At 42.2% G+C, this 20,640-nt stretch overlaps 1 protein-coding gene and 1 long non-coding RNA gene across 2 annotated transcripts in view; one reads left to right on the top strand and one right to left on the bottom strand.

The window, feature by feature from the left end:
- The window catches only part of grid2 (glutamate receptor, ionotropic, delta 2), a 362,174-nt gene that overhangs the window by 218,341 nt on the left and 123,193 nt on the right, over window positions 1-20,640 (top strand). Inside the window, exon 3 of the mRNA XM_060054677.1 lies at window positions 12,628-12,915. Within this exon, the coding sequence (XP_059910660.1) occupies window positions 12,628-12,915 (288 nt within the window). The remainder of the gene's footprint in view (window positions 1-12,627; window positions 12,916-20,640) is intronic.
- LOC132459057 (uncharacterized) lies at window positions 2,315-2,646 on the bottom strand. Its single transcript, XR_009526095.1, has 2 exons — window positions 2,405-2,646; window positions 2,315-2,359 (listed from the first exon to the last, which is right to left on the bottom strand). It is a non-coding gene; the product is annotated as an uncharacterized LOC132459057 (long non-coding RNA).

Here is a 20,640-nt window from a genome sequence, read left to right as displayed (position 1 = left end):
TCTCTTCTTCTTTCTATTGCATGTCATAGTGTGCTGTCTTGGTGCTTGTTACAGATAATTATCCCTCCACTCTGCGATGTGCAGAGAATAACCATTTTGAATTCACGTTTGGCTGTAGCCATTGGGATTCTTGTATTTTCTTAAATGGGTGCTGTTCTGAGGCTGTGATGTACATCAGAAGGTATCCTGGCTATGCAGCCATAATAAAAAGCTCAGTGGGTCTCATCATAATAGCAAAGAATGTCAACTGTGTTGCAAAAGACAATGCAAAGTATTAATAATAGCGACGTGATGAAATCGCAATTAGTTGATCGTTGGTAATTTCCATTATCGGAATTAATGTGAACCGCAAGAATTGCGAATATCCTCACGAGTGACTTGAAGAATCGGTCTAGCTCGCAATCTTATATCGATTTCCTGAATGATTTTGAATTTGCTACAAGCAGGAGTCTGCATCTTTCAGCAATCACTTCAATCTCTCTTTAAAAGAAAAAGGAAAAACAATATTGTATGAAATAGAAGATACTTAGTTAGCTAGTTAAGACAGTAGTGCATGGTGTCAGCAATCAATCAGCAAGTGGGCAACAACTGTAATGTAACGTTCATTAAATCGTTTGGCTGGCCCGGGACACATAATACGCTGGCATATAAAATATGTCTGCAAAAATATCAACAGTTATGTGATGAAACGTCTAGTTCCCAGGCTAAAGCAATATGGTAAAAGTTCAAATTTTCTGAAAATAAATGTGTTATCTTTGTTTTGTTTTTTACACGTCAATGGGCTTTGTCCAGAGTCAGTTAGGGTATACAACCAACACACACACACACACACACACACACACACACACACACACACACACACACACACACACACACACACACACACACACACACACACACACACACACACACACACACACACACACACACACACACACACAAACTATGTATCTACAAATCTATGCTATTTGTATTAGGGGTGAGGAGAAAATGTGAATCACGATTTTCCGCTTTCGTAACACAATGTTGTGATTTGTTCAGCAACCTTCATATTAAAAGCAATGGCAGACTCCAGCGGATCACTAGAATCCATACTCCAACTTTATACCCGGAGAATAAACCACAGAAATGATGAAAACGCCAAAATACATATTGCAATATTTATACAATTGCAATTTTTACAGAATCAAAATATCATAATATGTTCTCATATTGTATCATGGTGTCTCTGCCGATTCCTTACCATTCATTATATACAGGTATATCTTCATTGCATAGCACCTCAGTGTACAAAGAGGGACTACATGTACACCAACCATCAGTGCTGGTGGATCACAAAGCCCATCAAAGCACATTATTCCATGTTTTCATATTTGGCAATAGGCAGCTTGGTTTTCCATGACCAATGTAGGATAGGAACTGTTCATCTCAGTTTCACAATAATGCATTACCTCTACTATTATTCCCACACCAAATTAGCTGTTTAAAGTGTAAGCAGGCCTGATGAGATAAAGATCTCTTTAAAGGGTTGAGGAACATACATCATTTACTCAATTTCTATCTTTTTATGAATGTTATTTACAATTCATTGTTTCATCTTTCATTGTGAGGATTGAACATTTTTAATAAAACAGATTGCTAAATGATCGATCACTCTGGAGATTTTGTTGCTTGGCTGATTGATTCATTAGTTGATTTGTTTACCTTGCTCTGTGTTTGATTAATAGTTCTCTTGATTGGACACTGCCGTTCTTTAAATCAAATCAATCAGTCAACTTATTTTTTCACCCTCCCTCTACCAGTGTAATAATAACCATCTTATAAGTGTTTCGCTAGGGCAAACTTTTCCATCGTGGTCTCACTGTGGCATGTAGCTTTTAGAAAATAGACCTCAGTCTTCCTTATAATCTAACAAATTCAATCTTAATTGGCTTAACACCATGACCAACATTCCGAAACATCCATTAACATCAACATTTGCCTCAAACAAGGTTAGGCTTAAAGCCCATGCAAATAGTTGTGAAATAATGTTCTTGTTGTTCTTTTAATTGTTTGTTACTTTGACCATTCTGTTTGATATTGTGGAAAGGATATGTTAGTGAATGATTCAGAGCATGATGCATTTTAAATGGCATCATTTTTGGTCTTGTGTCTTCATTGTTTCTTCAAACAATTGTAGCTGACAACAAACCTAGCCAAATTACAACCAATAGCTTCAGTCATTTAGGGAAAAAATAGGCCCAATGCTAGGCCCAGATTTTTCTATTTATTTTTACAAATCAAGAGTAGGCCTGATTTGACTGATTGGCTCTGCATCATTTCCTTCTGCCCTTGTAGTCCAAGACATGCTGCCCACCAGCTTTCAAAGTACAATGCTGCCACTGGTGAATTTGTATCAATTCACATAATTATCCCTCCCTGCTACTTTGTAGTCCCCAAAAAACACCCTGAAACAACATGAGTCTCACATACTTATGCCACCATACCCCACTAACAGTGCAAGCAGGCCAATGGCAACCAAGCACGCAGTCCTTCCTCCCTCACTTTAAAAACCACCAGCCGCCACTGTACGAATGGAAATACATTAACCATGAGATCATGTTCTCACTTGCTGTGTGTGTATATGTATGTGCTTCCGTGTCTCTGTTCTAGTGCTACCCAGCGGTTAATTTGAGCCGGATCCTGCCGGAACAAGATCCGGCACCTCTTAATTGTGTCCTCCCTGTACTTATTTGGGCAGATCCGGTACCTCTCATGAAAAAAATTAAAAAATAAAAACATGTTTAAAATAAATAATAATATGCGTGTATTAAATTACAGAACAAATCCCAAGAATTTCATGTTGTTTATTAAGATTTGTCATTTGAAAGAGTCGGAGCTCGGTTGACGCACTGAAAACGAAAGGCCAACAAACCACGCCTGACACTTTCGAAATTCGCCGCATCTGAGGGGCAAGCAGAGGGAAAAACGGTTACCATGCATGACCACGTGCGTGTGTGCCACGCACAAGTTAATAGAAATTATAAATATCAAAGAGCAGGATTGTAAACGTTTACAATATCTCATGTCAATTTACAATCGGCAAAATGTCTCAGCGTTGGCCGACGAACTCCTTTTAATTAGGATATTGATCCTGCGCGCCTCCTCTTTGCAACGGAATTAGTTTAAGATATAAAACCATTTAATTTAACATTAAAACCGATAGGCCTATTTTCGTTTTTCATGTTTTCATGTTTCCCGCAGTGCGCCTCTCTGGTATGGAGGGGGTCTGCAGGATCGCACTCTGCACAACCCAGTCAGTAAAAAAGTCACCGTCACGCACGACTCCGTAATCAACGCTTTCCAAGCATCGGTGGTGATGGCAACTTTCTCCGCTAAGGACAGGATCTCACGGAGGGAGGCTGCTGCTTCGCTGTACATTTTCTCCATCCGCACAGTCATAATTTGGTGACAAGGCACTGTGTAATCCGGCTCAAAAAATGCGATCAGATCGCGGAAGACTGCTCTGCCCCGTAGGTCACCGGATTCACCCCCCCTCTGCGTTCCGGGACCTCCCACTTTACAAATGAAGCACTGGTGCTACCACTTTGTACAGCTGACAACAGCTAACAATAAATTATATTATTTTGGAGAATACATTTTCCTCCTGCATGAGATGTGCGTAACTAAATAGAGCCGCAGGCCTACGCTACTGTGTGTTATATTTTATAATAACAACATACGTATTTATCATAATGGTGCTACTTCGGAAGACAAATATTTTCTGTGGTGGTACGCGGTTTGAGAACCACTGGTCTAGGTATAAGAGAATTATTTCCTGTTTTTTTATTTACTGTGCCAACAATGGTGTTTACAATTGCATCCTCTTTCAGATGAAATAGTATAATAAAAATGGGATAAAAATAATTGGACCCATTGCTGTATATCTCAATTGCATGAACTTCAACGGCTGGGTGAGCAGCAGGGGAAACAGGACTCAGAAGCACTCGGGAGGCAGAAATCAGTGTAGAAAGAATGGCTTTACTAGCGGATAGGTCGGTGGGAAATCAGTTGTAGATCAGGCAAACAATCCAGCAGGGATAATACCAAGGAGTAGTTGGTCGGTACACAGGTAGTCAGTTGTAGATCAGGCAAACAATCCGCCAGGGAGAAGGCAAAGACGTGGTCGGGGATAAACGGGCAGAAATCAGTGCTGAGACGCTTCATACAAAGAACAAAGACGAAGTGGCACAGAGGAAGGTTCACACGCTGACTAAATACACTAGGAGGGGGAAGTTAATGAGGGACAGGTGAAAGCAGTTAAAGTGAGTGATTGACAATCAGAGACACAGAAACATAAGGACAGGGAGTGAAACCATCAACAAAGTGGGCGAGATGTGACAAAAACATTGTTTGGTTGAAGAAGTCCTGTGAGTATTAGTGCACTGTTTATGTATTCACAACCATTACATGTATGTCGCCACAACCAGCCACCCTCTCTGCTCGCACCCCCGTCTCCATCCCAACCCCCCACAATGCCCTGCCACTCTTTCTGCTCCTACTGTGAATCTCATCCTCCTCCTTCTGTTCCAGTAGGGGTCAGTAATTCAGCAGGCTTCCCCTTAATTAAAGTAGCTCACATAAAGCCATCTATCAGTATGGATCTTCCTCCACAATATCTCCATAATGCATGATTTAGCTTCCTTCTCCTCCTCTTCCTTGTTCCACTGTGCCAAGCATTTGTTCATGATTCTCGTGATCTGTTTTGGTTTTTGTACCTCCTCTCAATATTTAAATGACTTTAAAGAACAAAGTATAGATATATTCATATATGATGTAGAGGGGCGGTAACATTTTAACATCCTTTTTTCTTTCACCCAAAACTGATCTGCATTCAATCGATTTGGAACTTCTCTCGCCGATATAAATCGGCCTCATTCGCACCCCTCCCAATCCCTCCTCAATCTGGATCTTTCCCTCTCCTCATCCCCAGCCCATTTCACCCCATGGTATTGGTTATTTCCATATGCGATGTCCTTGGTTGGTGGAACACTGCAGTCTGAGGCATGGGCGTTGTTCGTCAAGCTATGAGTCATAAGCAGTCGTGTTTTAATAGAAGGTTGATTGTGATATACACGGCAGATGTCTGCCTCAGATTGGGTGGCTATTCTCTCTATAATCACGGCGTACACAATTAGAGATACTATGTAAGGGAGAAAATTGCATTTTTGATCTTGTTAGCTTTTCCCACTGTTTTCTTATACACTTTTCAACAGAAGTTGAAGGATGTATTTGTTAACGTTTATCCAGATGTCTCCTGTTTCTTTCACATTTAGGTTGCATCTGATCACATCATGACATGTTTTCGATCCCACAATCTGCTCAGTGGCTTTAGGATCAAAATGACTCTTAATTAAAATGAATTAAGAAACACATAAGGAATACTGAACAGATCAAAATTCTTGGAAAGAAAAATCTGAACAACTGAACTGGGGCCGAGACGTGCTTAACAGACTGCTTTCCAAAACGCTTGGCATATTTGAAAAACAATATTGCATGAACAGAAAACACAAATATAAAAGTTGCAACTCAACTACCAAAGCCACAACACAATTCCCTAACCCTAACCCTACCGACTATTATTGCGGGCAGACTATTATTATATACTCATACAGTAAGTGGATAGCGTAAGCCTCATTAAAATATAATTAATCTTTGTAACATCACATCAATGGTGCCAGGCTAATCAACGTCATACAAGAAGTTGATGTTTTTGCTACATGAACTACAGAACGTCATTTCAGAATGCAAGTTAAATCCACAAAAAGTCAATAGCCCTTCATTGTAATCTGTAATGAAACTCTGCAAACGGACAAACATTTCACTCTTTCACATGTGTAGGCAAAGCTAAGCTATTAACACTCTATACTGTTTTCACCATTTCATGTCAACGTCGATTAACTTCAACTTGTCTTGCTGCAGATTACTTGAGAACTGATTTTGCAGTTCTTTTGACGCTTTTGCATTAATGTTGTGACTTTTTCAGTTGAGTTGTGGCTTTTGCATTTGTGTTTTCCATTAATGCCCTTGTGCTTTTCGAATTTGCATGGCGTTTTGGATCTGCTGCTCGTTCATACATACACTTGCCCATGGTTGCGTCCCTGTGTCTCGACGGTGATTTGGAGAGCGCGACAACTGCCGTGTACACACAAAATAAAAACAGCAAAACATCAAGTCATTAGCGATGAACACCATCCAATCCATTCTCTAAATATGATTAAAGCATTGACAAATAGGCCATTACCCTGGCACGCAAGGAGAGCTGTGTAAAACAAAGACAATAGAGAGTGAGAGAAAGTATTTTGTTGTGTATCTGGGTGGGTTTGAATAGATTCTGTGAGTGGCAATGTATTTCAACAGCTCATTTGAGACTTTGAATCAATGAAGAGGATGAGGGCTAGTGTTAGTATGGGCAGGGGAGTGATTTTAGCACACAAGAAATAGAGAGGGAGAGGGAGCGAGAGTGAGTAAGATCGAGAGAGCAGAGAGTTGGGAGAGTGTTTGTGTTTGTGGATGGGGGGGCATATACTGTGTTAGGGGACCAATCTGCCGAGAAAAAAAAGTGACAGCAGTAAAAGAGAAGAAGTGTATGCCTCTCCAGGGAGGATCTCCAGACATTAATCTCCCACACTCTGGAACGTACACAACCTGGATGCTGAGAAAAACAGCCTGTCCCCATGGATGGAGAGAGCGAGCGAGTGAAGAGAGGGACTAGGGAAGGATTTGAAGGAAAAAAACATGCATATATTGTGCCGCAAGAGAAAGCGAAGGACTGTTGCATTTGGGAATTAAGAGGCAGAAGCAGAGGGAAATAGAAGAAAGGAAAATGTGGAATTTAGATTTGATGGATTTGTGTGTGCTGGTAGATTTACAATTTGCATAAGCATGTTAAAGCCATCAAACATTGACCATCAAGTCATTTATATGTACCGTCAACCACCGTATTTGTGTTTTTAAATTCTATTTATCCAAACCATTTCCTTATTTGGAAGATCTTTTTTCTTCTTATAATAATGTCGAAAAGGGTCATTCACATTGACTTCTAAACATCTGCACTATGAACTGCGCTATGGAGTTTTGCAACGTGGAAATCCTCCCTGAATAAAGTGTATTTGTTCCAGTTGGAAGCGATGGGGTCAACAAAGGGATAAAGACAATAGACATTGAGGAGTTCCAGGAAACGTCCGACAGAACATCCATTTGTCTTTTCAAAATGGTGAGCGTAGCCAATGGGTTTACCGAAATGGAGTGATGTGCCCAGACAAAGGTAGAGCCAGGACGGACGGAGCCCAGGAAGGATGGAAACGAGGAAGAGACATAGTGGACGGAGAGGGAAATGAGGCGGGAAGGGCAGATGCGGGCGGAAAGGAATTTCTGAAGCTTAGGGGCGTGGAGGGTCATTTGGCGGGGCTGGAGTTTAAAGATATATTAATCTGGTGCGTTTGATAGCAGCGCTCGGTTAAACCCCACCCACTGCTATGGAAGGGCATATAATCGAGTAGGATGTAGAGAGAGAGGGTTTGTAGTCTAAACATTGATGGACAACGAACGGAGGACAGACCACGTTAATTTGCTCTGTAAAATATATAACTTTATTAAACATGGCCTTTCACTGTGTGTTTGGTTGTGTGTGTGTGTGTGTGTGTGTGTGTGTGTGTGTGTGTGTGTGTGTGTGTGTGTGTGTGTGTGTGTGTGTGTGTGTGTGTGTGTGTGTGTGTGTGTGTGTGTGTGTGTGTGTGTGTGTGTGTTATGTGAGGAAAATCAGCATGTAGAGGAGAGTTTTCTATGACAACAGCCTGAGGCTAGGAAACATTCATATTGTTTTGAGGAACAACGTTTTTGCCTTTCCCAACCCTTCAAGTTCGTATTTTCCTCCTCTCATTCCCCCAACCTGTTGCAATGGAAGTTATGTACCTCCATGTTGATCTAAACATGTGAAGGCTTGAGGACACAAAAGGAACATTTCTATCTGGCCGGAAGCACAGGATTTAACTGAATATCTTTCTGTCATATGCTGATGGCTAGAGCCCCCATCCCTGTCCCACCTACACACACAAACACATCCACACGCACATGCATGCCAGTAAATTTTCAGAAAAACAAAACATCCCTTTTTGTTTGATTATTCTTTTTTCTGGCATATTTTATACACACTAAACTACGTTCACAGTACTATTTACAGGGGCGCACATAACTGGTACGCAAGTACGCATGCGCGGCCATAACCGGGGATGCGTAACGTCACTTGTGCGCTTTTTCGTAACTTACGGGAGAACGAAAAAAACGAAACAACAAAATACATTGAGCAGCTATTTGTGCGTTCGCCACTTGCAAGAAAAGGCAAATGGAGCCGGAGCAGAAGAAAATGTTTTTTTTTCGAAAAAGTGGCACCAAGATGTGCCGTGGCTCGAAACGAATGATAAGCGCAATGAAATGTGCGCTCATGTGCGCTGTGTGCGCTGTCCACCGCGCACACACTGGAGAACTGCGCAAATTCAGCTGATCGCAACGTTCCTTTTGTCAGATAATCAAACGCTCCGTGGTCGAGCTGCTGCAGTTTGTTAAAAAAAAAAGGTGATGCAAAAAACCTCTGTGAAACTGGGTACGTTTCATAAGATCCGATGTTACGTGTGGAGCTATGTCTGGGGTGTGTACAAAACCATCTCCTGGTACTCAACTGAGTAACTCTATAAAGAAGTTATGTGCACCCCTGACTATTGAGACCTTTTTGGTATTCTCTTAAAAACAAGGGGAAAATACACTGAAGTAGTGGGCATCTTGTTGTTGTAGTTAATTAACTAGGGTGAACCTGGACACGCTGCGATTCTGGTGTTTAAGATAAACATGTTTGGGGCAGACTCATAAGTGCCTACTGACTGCTTCTATATTTTTAATCAGCTCCAAAGTCATTTTATCTCTTGATTTTGGCTTCTCCAATAGCTACAATAAATATGAAAGCTACATACTAACCCAAAAGCCAATGGGGTTCACATGCAGTTCCACTCTCTGTGATACTGCACATAAGGGGAGCTCATTTTGGTCCACGGTCATTGTAGGCTGCCGTACAATGAAGTTATGCCCCTGTACCTGTATGTGTGTGCGTTTGTCTCTCTCTCTGTGTGTGTGTGTGTGTGTGTGTGTGTGTGTGTGTGTGTGTGTGTGTGTGTGTGTGTGTGTGTGTGTGTGTGTGTGTGTGTGTGTGTGTGTGTTGGCGAAATAGAGATGGAATGAGCGAGATGAGAGTGGATTTGCTTGAAGAAGCTGAGATAGAGGAAGGTAGAGAATGGTCAAAAACATGCTCCAACGACCACACACAAATTGACATATTAACTCTCTCTCTTTCGCTATCGCTCTCACTCTTTCCCCCGTCTTTCCATCTTTTTTTTGTTAATCTTCCACACCCGTGCTTACACACACACACACACACACACACACACACACACACACACACACACACACACACACACACACACACACACACACACACACACAACCAAAAAAAATGCACCAAAGCCTGAACAACACACCAACACCCAAACTGACCCATCATTAAAAGGTGTTTCCATGCTCAACTTATTTCGGCTCCACTGTGGTTGACCTCTGAGCGCTGCAAGGTCACTACAGGGCACCCACAGCTGCTTCAAGTGCCGTGCTCCACTAGGTTAGCGTTGGCCTCAAACCCTTTGCTTTCCTCACTGTACTTCACAGGGATGCAACACAGTGCTAGGCTAACACATCCGAGCCTTTAAGTCATTAGCAGAGAGTTCTAATGAGCCTGGTGCTTAGGGGGCACCCGGCCGATGTACAAATGGGTGATGTAGGAAGTGGATGAGGGTGCTAATTCTCGAAAGTGCCCTAATAAGTACTGGATTAGCAAAGCCTCCCATTTGCTTAAGCCTTGAAAAGGCCAGGCTAATGGTCATAGCTACATTACTGCATATGCAGTAAAGCGCTGATTAGCATGACCACTGGTTATTAATATGGAATGGAGATGTGAGTTATGTTGGGGTCATTCAACTTTGCTATTCTAAATATTAGAAGATTAAACCACAGATGGACATACCCGCACAAACACACACATGCAGACACATATACACACAGACACACGAATACAAACACATACCGACACACACCCCCACACAAACACACACACATGCACACACAAACATTATTGAATTGGTGCATGCACATTAAATCAAAAAACCCATATGAAAACATGTAATATTAAATATGAATATATAATATTTACGTGAAAACTCAATATCTACCATTAAATGAACCTGGTCACATTATTATATTGGAATTTCCGAGCTCTCTGATCTTAACATGGATGGCTAGCACTGGTTTGATAATGCTGCATAGTTGAGACTTCAACTATGATGACTATAGTAAGAAATGAACCTCATGGATGCTTCAAGTTATTAATCATCTTCATCAATTCACAAAGACTCGCTTGGCTTTAATAACTCTTCCCTTTTATTAAAATGAATGAATAACCGCTGTGTATTGTTCAACAAGAACAACATAATGTTGCCTCATTCATGATCATAATTCTATTAATTGCCTTTATTGTTCAGTGTGATCATTTTGGTCTAAGCTAATTATTTTGTGGAACATTCAACATTTATTTCCCAAATGTTGAATATTGTTATTTTAGAATATGATATCGAACAAAAACATAACTACTTTTATTTGCAAAAGACAGTTTTAAACAAAGCAACATAACAGGGAAAATATTAAGTTGTTATTGTGATTATTTGCATTTGCATTCGCATTATGGAGAAGTAGAGTAATATGTACGTGCTACTAATTTGCTGACAAGTTCTTCACCCAAGAATGCTTGCGTGCTTTTCCTTAGTCTCCTAGACCTAGGGGCACACGCAAGGTAGTCACGAACACAACCATGTCCCCAACATACTCTCCGTGCTCAGCACCAATTGCCCGTCTCATTCAGTCAGTTCTCCTTACTCCATATTGTCGTGTCTGTGGGTTAGTCTTAGCTATGTTCTGCACAGGCTGATTCTGCACGCTTGACTTCACAATTATGTTTCATACTGAACAAGTTCAGTAACCTCTGTGCCTGTGTTCACATGCATTGTGTTCTTAGTTTTACTAAGTTGCCTTATGTTATGTGTACTTTTTTTATCTCAGTCAGGGGCAGTCACTCCCACTCGCTACTAAATCAAATTATATTTACTTAAGACCATATACAGACCAACTGCCAATGAGAGAGAGAGAGAGAGGGTGAGACCAGAGAGAGAGACCAGAGAGAGAGAGAGAGAGAGAGAGAGAGAGAGAGACCAGAGAGGAAGGGGGCGTCCAGGGACAAGGGGAACAGCGGGACAGAATCAGGGGGATATTGAGGAGGTGTTAGGAGATGGGATGTTAAACAACAGCATGATACAAAGGACACGGCACAGCGTCAGTATTGCTGTCAGGCAGATGAAAATAGCGACAAAAACGAAATACTGCAAGACTGTATCTCTGATTTGACAACAGTTGGAAGGTAGACGTGCAAACGACTACCAGAAGAAATGTGTTGGTTTGGACAAGCAGGGTGTTAACAGAGGAAGGGTTTCAAAGGGCAGGAGGGGAGATGTGTTTCTACAAGCCCGAGCTTGCTTGGGCCGACCTTGGGGTCGATGGAAAAAAAGAGGGCAGGTAAAGGCAGAAACAATTGGCCAAATGTATTTTTTTTTTGTTAGAGTTTTCCTTTTATTGATTTGTTGCAAACTTTATTGATTTTTTGGAGGCTACACTGCTCGTACGTTGGAGACCTGGATTTTTACACCACAGAGCTACAATATGTCTGTCCACTGTGGAATCAGACTCTGAGATACTCAGAAATATGCCCTGAACCCAGGGGTTCAGGGCAGACAAGGTTTGTTCATCCTGAAAGATGACATGTCAATGTCATTGAAGAAGTTGGTGCCAAACACCATGTCAACCATGTCAGTCATAATTGTGTGTCAACGTGGCTATCCCCAAAAAAATTATATAAAAATTGTGTGTGATTCTGCGGTCAAATGTTTTCATTTGTTTGAATTCATCCTTTTGTCCACATTTTCACCCTTAGGCACACATTATAGACTGCTCAAACATAAACTAGTTCCAAAGCTGCAATTACAACTGCGCATCCAACTACATGCTACATAAAGAAATGCAATTATGTGCATCACTGATTGAAATTGGCTGTCCAGATAAACAATACAACGAAGGCCTTTCAGCTCTCATTCAAGACTAACATTTTCTTCTGTTTGTCCTCCCTCCCTCCCTCCCTCCCTCCTTCCCTCCCTCCCTCCCTTCCTTCATCACTCACTCTTTCCTTTCCTCTCCATCCTCTTCCCTTGCTCCCTCCCTCCCTTACTTCTTCTTCTTCCTCCTGCTCCCTGCTATCTCTCTTCCTTCCTCCCCCCATCCCTCATTACTTTCCTCTCTCTCTCTCTCTCTCTCTCTCTCTCTCTCTCTCTCTCTCTCTCTCTCTCTCTCTCTCTCTCTCTCTCTCTCTCTCTCTCCCTGCCTCCGTCTCTCCTTCCCCCATCTCCCTTCCTCCCTCCCCTGCCTCCCCTCCCTCCCCCCCTCCCCCAGCCTGTGAGCTGATGAACCGGGGCATCCTGGCGCTGGTCAGCTCCATCGGCTGCATGTCGGCGGGCAGCCTCCAGACCCTGGCTGACGCCATGCACATCCCCCACCTCTTCATCCAGAAGTCCCCGGCGGGCTCGCCCCGCTCCGCCTGCCCCCCCACCGGCCGCGTGCCCGGCACCGAAGACTACACGCTGATGGTACGGCCTCAGGTCTACCTCAACGAGGTCATCATGCAGGTGGTGTCCGAGTACGGCTGGCAGAAGTTTGTCCTCTTCTACGACTCCAACTTTGGTGAGGATAATGGTTTCACAGCCTACATCTTGATTTTTCTTATTTCGGTTATTTATAATTGTATTATGTGTACATTTTATTTTGGGATATATAAATGTGTATATTATATATTCAGTATATATTTTATTTTGTATTATTAGTACTTACGACTGTGTATGCATGTTCCCATATGGGGGGGGGGGGGGTCAATACCACCATGTCATGTAACGCCGGATACAACTAACTCCACTCCGCTCATTCACTCAGTTGGTTTCATTGAAGCCTGAATGGATTAAAGGTCAACCTCTAACAATTCAACACATTCGTAACCAATACATTTCTCAACTGTTTACCTTCGTTCAAAACATTGAACACATCTACACACTTGTATCTTCAATAATATCTAAACACAATTTCGACCATCGGCCCATCCCTAATACCAGGTACATTTATATGCGTTTTTTTTGGGAGCTCATGCTTTCAAAGTGGAGCAATTCATATACATGCTCAGGACGAAGAGTTGCTCCTCTCTCTCTCTCTTTCTCTCTCTCTCTCTCTCTCTCTCTTTCTCTTTCTCTTTCTCTTTCTCTCTCTCTCTCTCTCTCTCCTCTTCTCCTTTTTCTTCATTATCTCTTGTTGTTTATCGCTCTCTGTACTTCCTAATATCTATCACTGGCTGTTGTGCATTCTACCTCCGCTCAACAACACAGCACTGGAGGGTGGATGGAAGTAGTTTGACACAACTGGTGCCAGAGTGACAGTGACTGAAAAAAAAGGTTCAAATTGTACTCTGAAAGGCCAGGAATGTCTCATTGTGTGTAGACACTGTTGCTGTTGAATATCTGTAGTTAGACACTGTTGTTGTTGAATCTTTGTCTTTAGGCATTGTTGCCGTTGAATATCTGTAGTTAGACAGTGTTGTTGTTGAATCTTCGTCTTGAGGCACTGTTGCTGTTGAATCTTTGACTTTTGCTCATGCGTCTTTGATACGCGAAAGCTCGAGCTACTGCAGCCTAAAGACAGGGAAACTGCAGTAGGAGGAGATGTTAGTAAAGGCATTGTCTGTGTGAAGGATGGCACTGCATGAGCTCAGTGGTGTGTGACGGCTGGATGTGCATGTGACCTGAAAGTACCGAGAGTTTCGCAGCATGCCGGGACATTAGATGGCTAATAGATACCCGTGCAGTTAGGTGGTCCGTCACTGTATGGATAACGTGCCCCGCGCACACTTGCATTCTCACACACACACACACACACACACACACACACACACACACACACACACACACACACACACACACACACACACACACACACACACACAGAGAGGTACACACACACAAACATATATACACGTATAAGGGCACCCACATGAACACATAAAAATACATTGGGAAGGGTCATGAACATAACACATGAATAAAACAACGGATCTAGCCACCTAGCCAACGCTTAAATTAAAGCGCCAGCCAATCCAGCAATTTTACAAATACAGAATGTATTTTTGCAAGAGGTAAACAATAGTAGATGGTTACTGTGCAGAGCCAGTTATCTAGATTCTCTGTCTTTGTTTCTCTTTCGCTCTCTCTCTCTCTCTGTCTATTTCTCTCTTTCTATCTCTTTCTCTCTTCCGCTCTCCCTCTGTCGCCTTCTCTCTCTTGTTGTCCCTCTCCCCCTCTGTCTCTCTCTCTTTCTCATCATCTTCTCCCTCTCCAGCCCATTAACTCTAACACCAGATTAGTAATGTCCCGTGTCCCTTTTATGAAGTGCTACTCTGTCTTTTCACTCTCACAGCGCTTCTCCGTAAGCTAGCGCGCGGCTATGTGGCTGTATGCAGACATTGATGTATGCATAGCTTCTGTGGGTGTCTGCGTATTGCATTTGCTGTGCATTTATGTGTTTGTGAGTGTGTGTGTGAGAGTGTGTGTGTGTGTGTGTGTGTGTGTGTGTTTGGGTGTGTGTGTGTTTGCAGCTTGCAGGGGAAAGCGATGATGTAACTAATATGTCGTAATGTGTGAGCAAAGCAGGAGGACATAATAATCTTTACTCATAATATCACCATTTGTTTGAAAGTATAAACGCACGTATACAAACTTGTACGTTTTGTATATATTAGTTTTCTACCCAGAATGCATTGCAGCCTTTATCTTGTGGCATCAGCCTTCCTCCCGATGGAATGAGAGGCACTGACGACACTATTAGAGAAGCTCAGTAAAGAGGTTACGTAGTTAACACATGAGGAAACATGCACCTATAGATTTAGCAACCAAGAGTCCCAGTCGCATTATGCCGTCTGGTTCCTGAAGTTGCTTTGAAACCGCCTTCGTTTCTCAGACAATTTCAGCTCAAACGGAACACATTACTGAGGGCAGTTGTCTTTTTATGGTGTTTCTGGGACACACCAAATGTCCCGACCTGTGTGCAAGGTGAGCTCTTTAGAGAACGGCTGGGTGAGTGTGTGTCTACTCTGAGTGGACCACGATGACATCATCCTGATCCCATTTGTGCGTCTCTCTCTCTCTCTCTCTCTCTCTCTCTCTCTCTCTCTCTCTCTCTCTCTCTCTCTCTCTCTCTCTCTCTCTCTCTCTCTCTCTCTCTCTCTCTCTCTCTCTCTCTCTCTCTCTCTCTCTCTCTCTCTCTCTCTCTCTCTCTCTCTCTCTCTCTCTCATTCAAATTTCGAATTCAAAAAAGCTTTTTTGGCATGAGAAATATACATTTGCATGCCAAAGCAGGTGAACAATAAAATTAACAGCGTTTTAAAATGTAAAAAGGTGAGGTGTATAGTATAATATATAATATAATAAGTATAAACCGTTAAATACAAAATATCTATAAATATCAAATGTTATACTATAAAAAGTAAAATGTGCGTTATTATAAAAATTACAAAAATTACAGTATCTCCTATAAACAGATAAATGAAAGATACACTCTAAATACATATTTACATTATGGAGGATGTGTGCAATAGTGCAATTATTGTGTGAAGAGTGAGTCCTGGGGGATGAGTCCATGGGGATTTGGAGGTCCTTCTGTCATCACAACAGGTGACGAATCTTGCTGCTGCGTTCGCACATTATTGTATTTTCAATTATAGGTATGGCAGTTTGTGAGCATCTGGAGTGTCTTTGAAGTCCTTGCATGCCTTTGTAATCCGTGGGAAGTGTGTATTCCTGATGTATTCATATGACTGGCAGGAAGTCAGGAAATGCAGTTCTGTCTAGTTGTCTCTCTCTCTCTCTCTCTCTCTCTCTCTCTCTCTCTCTCTCTCTCTCTCTCTCTCTCTCTCTCTCTCTCTCTCTCTCTCTTGCTCGGCCTCGTTCCCTCTCATCCCCTACTCAACAGCTGTCCCCTGCTGTTTCTGTCCATCAAACAGGCTGCTTCTGAGCGCAGATTGTTTTTCTCATGTAAATGTAATTGATTTTCTTTGGTTGCCTCTTCTTTGTTGTTGTTTTTTCCTTTCTCGCTGTCCTATAAAAAGAGTAGTCATCCAAGATCAACTGATTCAATTTTAGCATGATCGATTTTTGGAAGGTATTCTCTTCAAACCCAATATGCTCGACTTTTTTCAATGCAATGTAGTGAATGTGGTGGAGAAGGTATTCAATTGAATTACTATAAAAATTTAAATCTTTATAATTATGGAATAGGCCTTGAATTTAAGACAAAAATTCACTACTGTGGCGATGTGAATCTACCCTATGTTGAAGAATTCTAATTTACATTCCAAAAAACATTTTTAATTAATGTTAAGATTCAACATTTATGAAGGGAAAGTTTACCGGCCCGAGAATACATGCAAATAGCTAATCAAACCACTTATCAACTGAAATCATTGAAAAAAAATAATATTTATAAATAATGTTTTAATATAATTTGCATACTGAATGAAAAATGTACTGAAATGAAAAATGGAAAGAAAAAGCAATTAAAAATATGCAAAATATTATATTTGTTTCTGACTAAGGGAGGCGTTGTAAAGGAAGCTAGCGAGAGGGAAGATAAGGAAGGAGAGAGAGAGAGAGAGAGAGGGAGAGGGAGAGGAGAAAAGGTTAGGTTACAGAGGAGTTGGGGATTACAGGGGTCTGTGGGATGGACTCGTGTCTGGGACGTTTGTATCCTGAAGCCCTTTTTAAAGCCGCAAAGTGAAACGTCGAAGACACAGGGAGCGCAGGTTTGAACCCCCTGGGGGGGGTCATACATGGCAGACATTGCAGACATGGCAGTTTAAGAGTGTTAGCTGTGGGGCGGGAGGCCGGTGGTCTCCGGGCCCGGCTGAGTCATATGAGAGGTGGAGGCGGTGACGGTGGGGGTGAGGGAGGTGTGGGTGGGGTTGGTGGTGGGGTTGATGATGGCAGGGCCTGGGAGGGGGGTAGACTCATGAGTCAGGCAGGTACACTCGCCAACCAAACACCCGGGAGCGACAGAAAGCTTTTAACCGGAGAGTCAGGCGTTGGCCTCAGAGAGGTGAGCGATACATGCGGGTGGATTAAGAGAGACATGAAGGGAGGGAGGGGAGGCGGAGTGAGAGAAAGACAGGAAGAAAGAGAGATGGAAAAAGAAAAGCCCACGGGGATGTGGTTCTAACGGCGTTGACTCAGACCCAGCCATGCGGGCAAACAGACACGATGACGCTTACAAACAAGACCCTAAAATACTTTGGAAGGCCTTCCCGGGCAGGTACAAACCCCCCTCCCAGAGAGCGTCCTCAGATCAGACCTGTGGAAGGGGGGCCTGGGGGGGCGTGGTGCAGCCGGATCACGTGCATGAGGAACAGCAACGGAGACGGAGACGGTGACAGTAGCAAGGGCAGAGGGGGCGAGGAGTGAAAGGATGGAGAGAACATGAAGTGGCAGCAGAGTAGTAGATGGAGTGGCCCCCTCTCCCCGGGGTTCGCCCCGGTTTGTGTCCTGCCCCAAACTCTCTGAGTAGAATGCCATTGCCTACAAATCAAACCGGGAAAAAGTGGGCTGACATGCCATTACTTTCGCCGGACACCTTTTCACCCACTAACGGCAGACATAAAATATCAGTGCGGGCCATTATAAAGTGCTACTTTACATTGGGCTGGGTGAAAACAGACTGTCAGTAGGAAGGTAGTATGTCTTTCAAATATTTTTCAATATGTCAGGCAGGACTTCGTAAGGGAGTCAACAGAAAGTCAACATAATAAATATAAGGGAAGGACGCAAGGAAGGGATTTAGAGAAAACTCCGTATACTTTGTCGATATAAGGATAAATATGGAGAGGGAAAAGTGAGGGAGAACCAGGAACAGATTTCCAATATCCGGTAATCCTTTGGAAATCTGGCTAGATTATCAGCTCTCTTTGACTTCCCTTCCTAATCTTAATGTAAGGACGTGAGGAAGGAAGGAAGGAAGGAAGGAAGGAAGAGGCCACTAATGTAAGATGGTAAAGAATAAAGGAACGACAGAGGTAAGGAAGGAGGTACACAGTACACAGAAGGAAGGAAGGATTTAATGATGTTAATAATAAAATAACATGTTGCTAGGCATTCTGGGTACTGCCTTTAATCCATTCAATGTTGAGGTGCCTGGGGCATGGACAAAAACTGCCAGAGGTAAAGTAAGAACAGAAGGATTAATTTCAGGGTAGGACAAAGGTTATAGGAATTACAAAACTACAACACCACCAATAATTAAGTATCATTATGAACAAATTTGCCCTGGATTGTAATCGTTTCATGGTTATAGCTTTGAATTACAAAGTGATCAGCCAGAGGCCAAAAAACGTTCTAAAAACAAAAAAATATCATATTCCACACTGTCCGGGAAAAGAAAAAGAAAACATGCCGGGAAAAGTTAGATTTAAAAGTGAAAAATGCCAAAAGAAAATGGAGTTCTTGTCTACAGAGTAGACATTATCGTGTGGAATGAAACCCAGAAACATGGCAGCTAGCAAAACGTAGAATGCAAAGAAACTAGCAGAGAATATGAAATAGCCTCTGAAGCCTCTCTCAAGATGGAGAGAGGGAACTGGGAAGCTGAGAGAGAGAGATAGAGAGGGAGGGAGAGAGAGAGAGATAGAGAGGGAGGGAGGGAAGGAGAGGGAGGGAGGGAGAGGCCATGGATGGGCAAGACTTTGAACACAGAACTGTTTTTAGCTGAGTCTTGGGCACCTGCGACCTCCATGCGTGCCATCCGTGAGGCAGTTCTCTGTCTTGCATGCAGCAACAGGAAGCATGGATGTTAGAGGTCAACAAGGCCGTGCACAGAGGGACACAATACCTATGCAGCAATCATTGAAGATCGAAAGGCATTATAATATCACCCCACTGCTGGGATTTGGTCCATGAACCGTGTTAGGAATCTCTAAACGGATACATCCTGAACTGTAATAACCATATTAATCAATGTGGAAGTATCAGGATTGCCAATTGCAGAGAAGAAGAAATTTGGGAGATTCATTTTAATCAAATCCCTTATGAGTTGAGCCTTGGAAAGAACGTTGCACGTTCGCGGCAGGCTCTAAAAGGCATCATCCGTCACAACGTTAAGTAAGTCTTATTATGAATGCTGCCGTTATTGTCAGAGGAGCTGTTTTCAACATGGTACACTCCCAGAGGTTGAAATGACGATGAATGACACAAGGTGACTGTCTGCAATTATGGATATGAAATGGAAACAATGGAACACGAGATGGGAAGTCGAAAACATTATGAAGCTAAAGTTAATGTAAAAGAATATCATGTTGTAGTCCGTGTGTTAAGTTTGAATCTGATAATTGGGACATGCCTTCATGCAATCAAGGATATATATTTGTATCTAGAATAGTATTGTAAGGCTGCATGTGGTCTGGTCAAGTATAGATACATGTATCCATAAAAAGTACTTTGAAGCATATATAAATGTTTATAAAGAAGCCAAGTGAAGATGTTTGTTTTAGTTGTAGTTTATTTGTATTGTTCTGGATGAAATTTACAAGATGTGGAATTTGGTATTCCACATATCCTGGTTTCAATATCTAAAGAATTAGAAATAAAAACACTCAAAAAAGTCAAAAAAACAACAACACTTGATACAAGTCATTGCCATTTGTCAGGCAAAGATTGGATGTGAAATGCAACAATTTATTTGAAAATACATTTCCTGGGGGAAGGTTGAAGCGACTGATAGAACCAAACATTCTGCTAAATTATGTGATCTGATACAAAGCACAACAACGTCATTACATTGAAGGGATGATTGAAGTGTTGTTTTGACAAGACATTGCACTCTTTGTGTTGCATTTCAATGGCAATCCAAACAAACAGAATCATTCAATTATAATATGGACGATTCAGTATGGTTTTGGTTGGAGGCTTCTTATTGATTGTGGTATAAGTAACTTGTTATTAAATGCAATAAAACCTAAAGCTAGGGCTGTTTGGAGAAACCAGCCACAGTAAGCTAGATTTTAAAAGTATCCAACAGAAAGAATCCCACCCATCCCTTCAGGCCTCCCTCCAGGCCAATCCCCAAAAAACACCTGATAATCTCTCAAGTGTTATCCATAGCTCTGCTTAGCCCTGTGGAAGACTTTGGTCATGCGCGATGTGAGCATGTGCAGAGGGCGTTGAGGTAGCCGGTAGGTAGGTAGACAGGCAGGTAGGCCCTCCAATCCTTTCATTCAGGCCTAATGAAACGATTGGACAAGGTACAGTCCCCCGACAGCTGACTGAACTTTTTGTCCGATTATTACATTTATTGACTGCTGTCGGTATTTCAAGCAATTTTAAAAGAAAT

Source organism: Gadus macrocephalus, chromosome 6 (assembly GCF_031168955.1).
Source record: "Gadus macrocephalus chromosome 6, ASM3116895v1".
Classification (NCBI taxonomy): Eukaryota; Metazoa; Chordata; class Actinopteri; order Gadiformes; family Gadidae; genus Gadus; species Gadus macrocephalus.
Note: the sequence above shows the minus strand (reverse complement) of the source record. Positions and strands in the feature narration are given on the sequence as shown.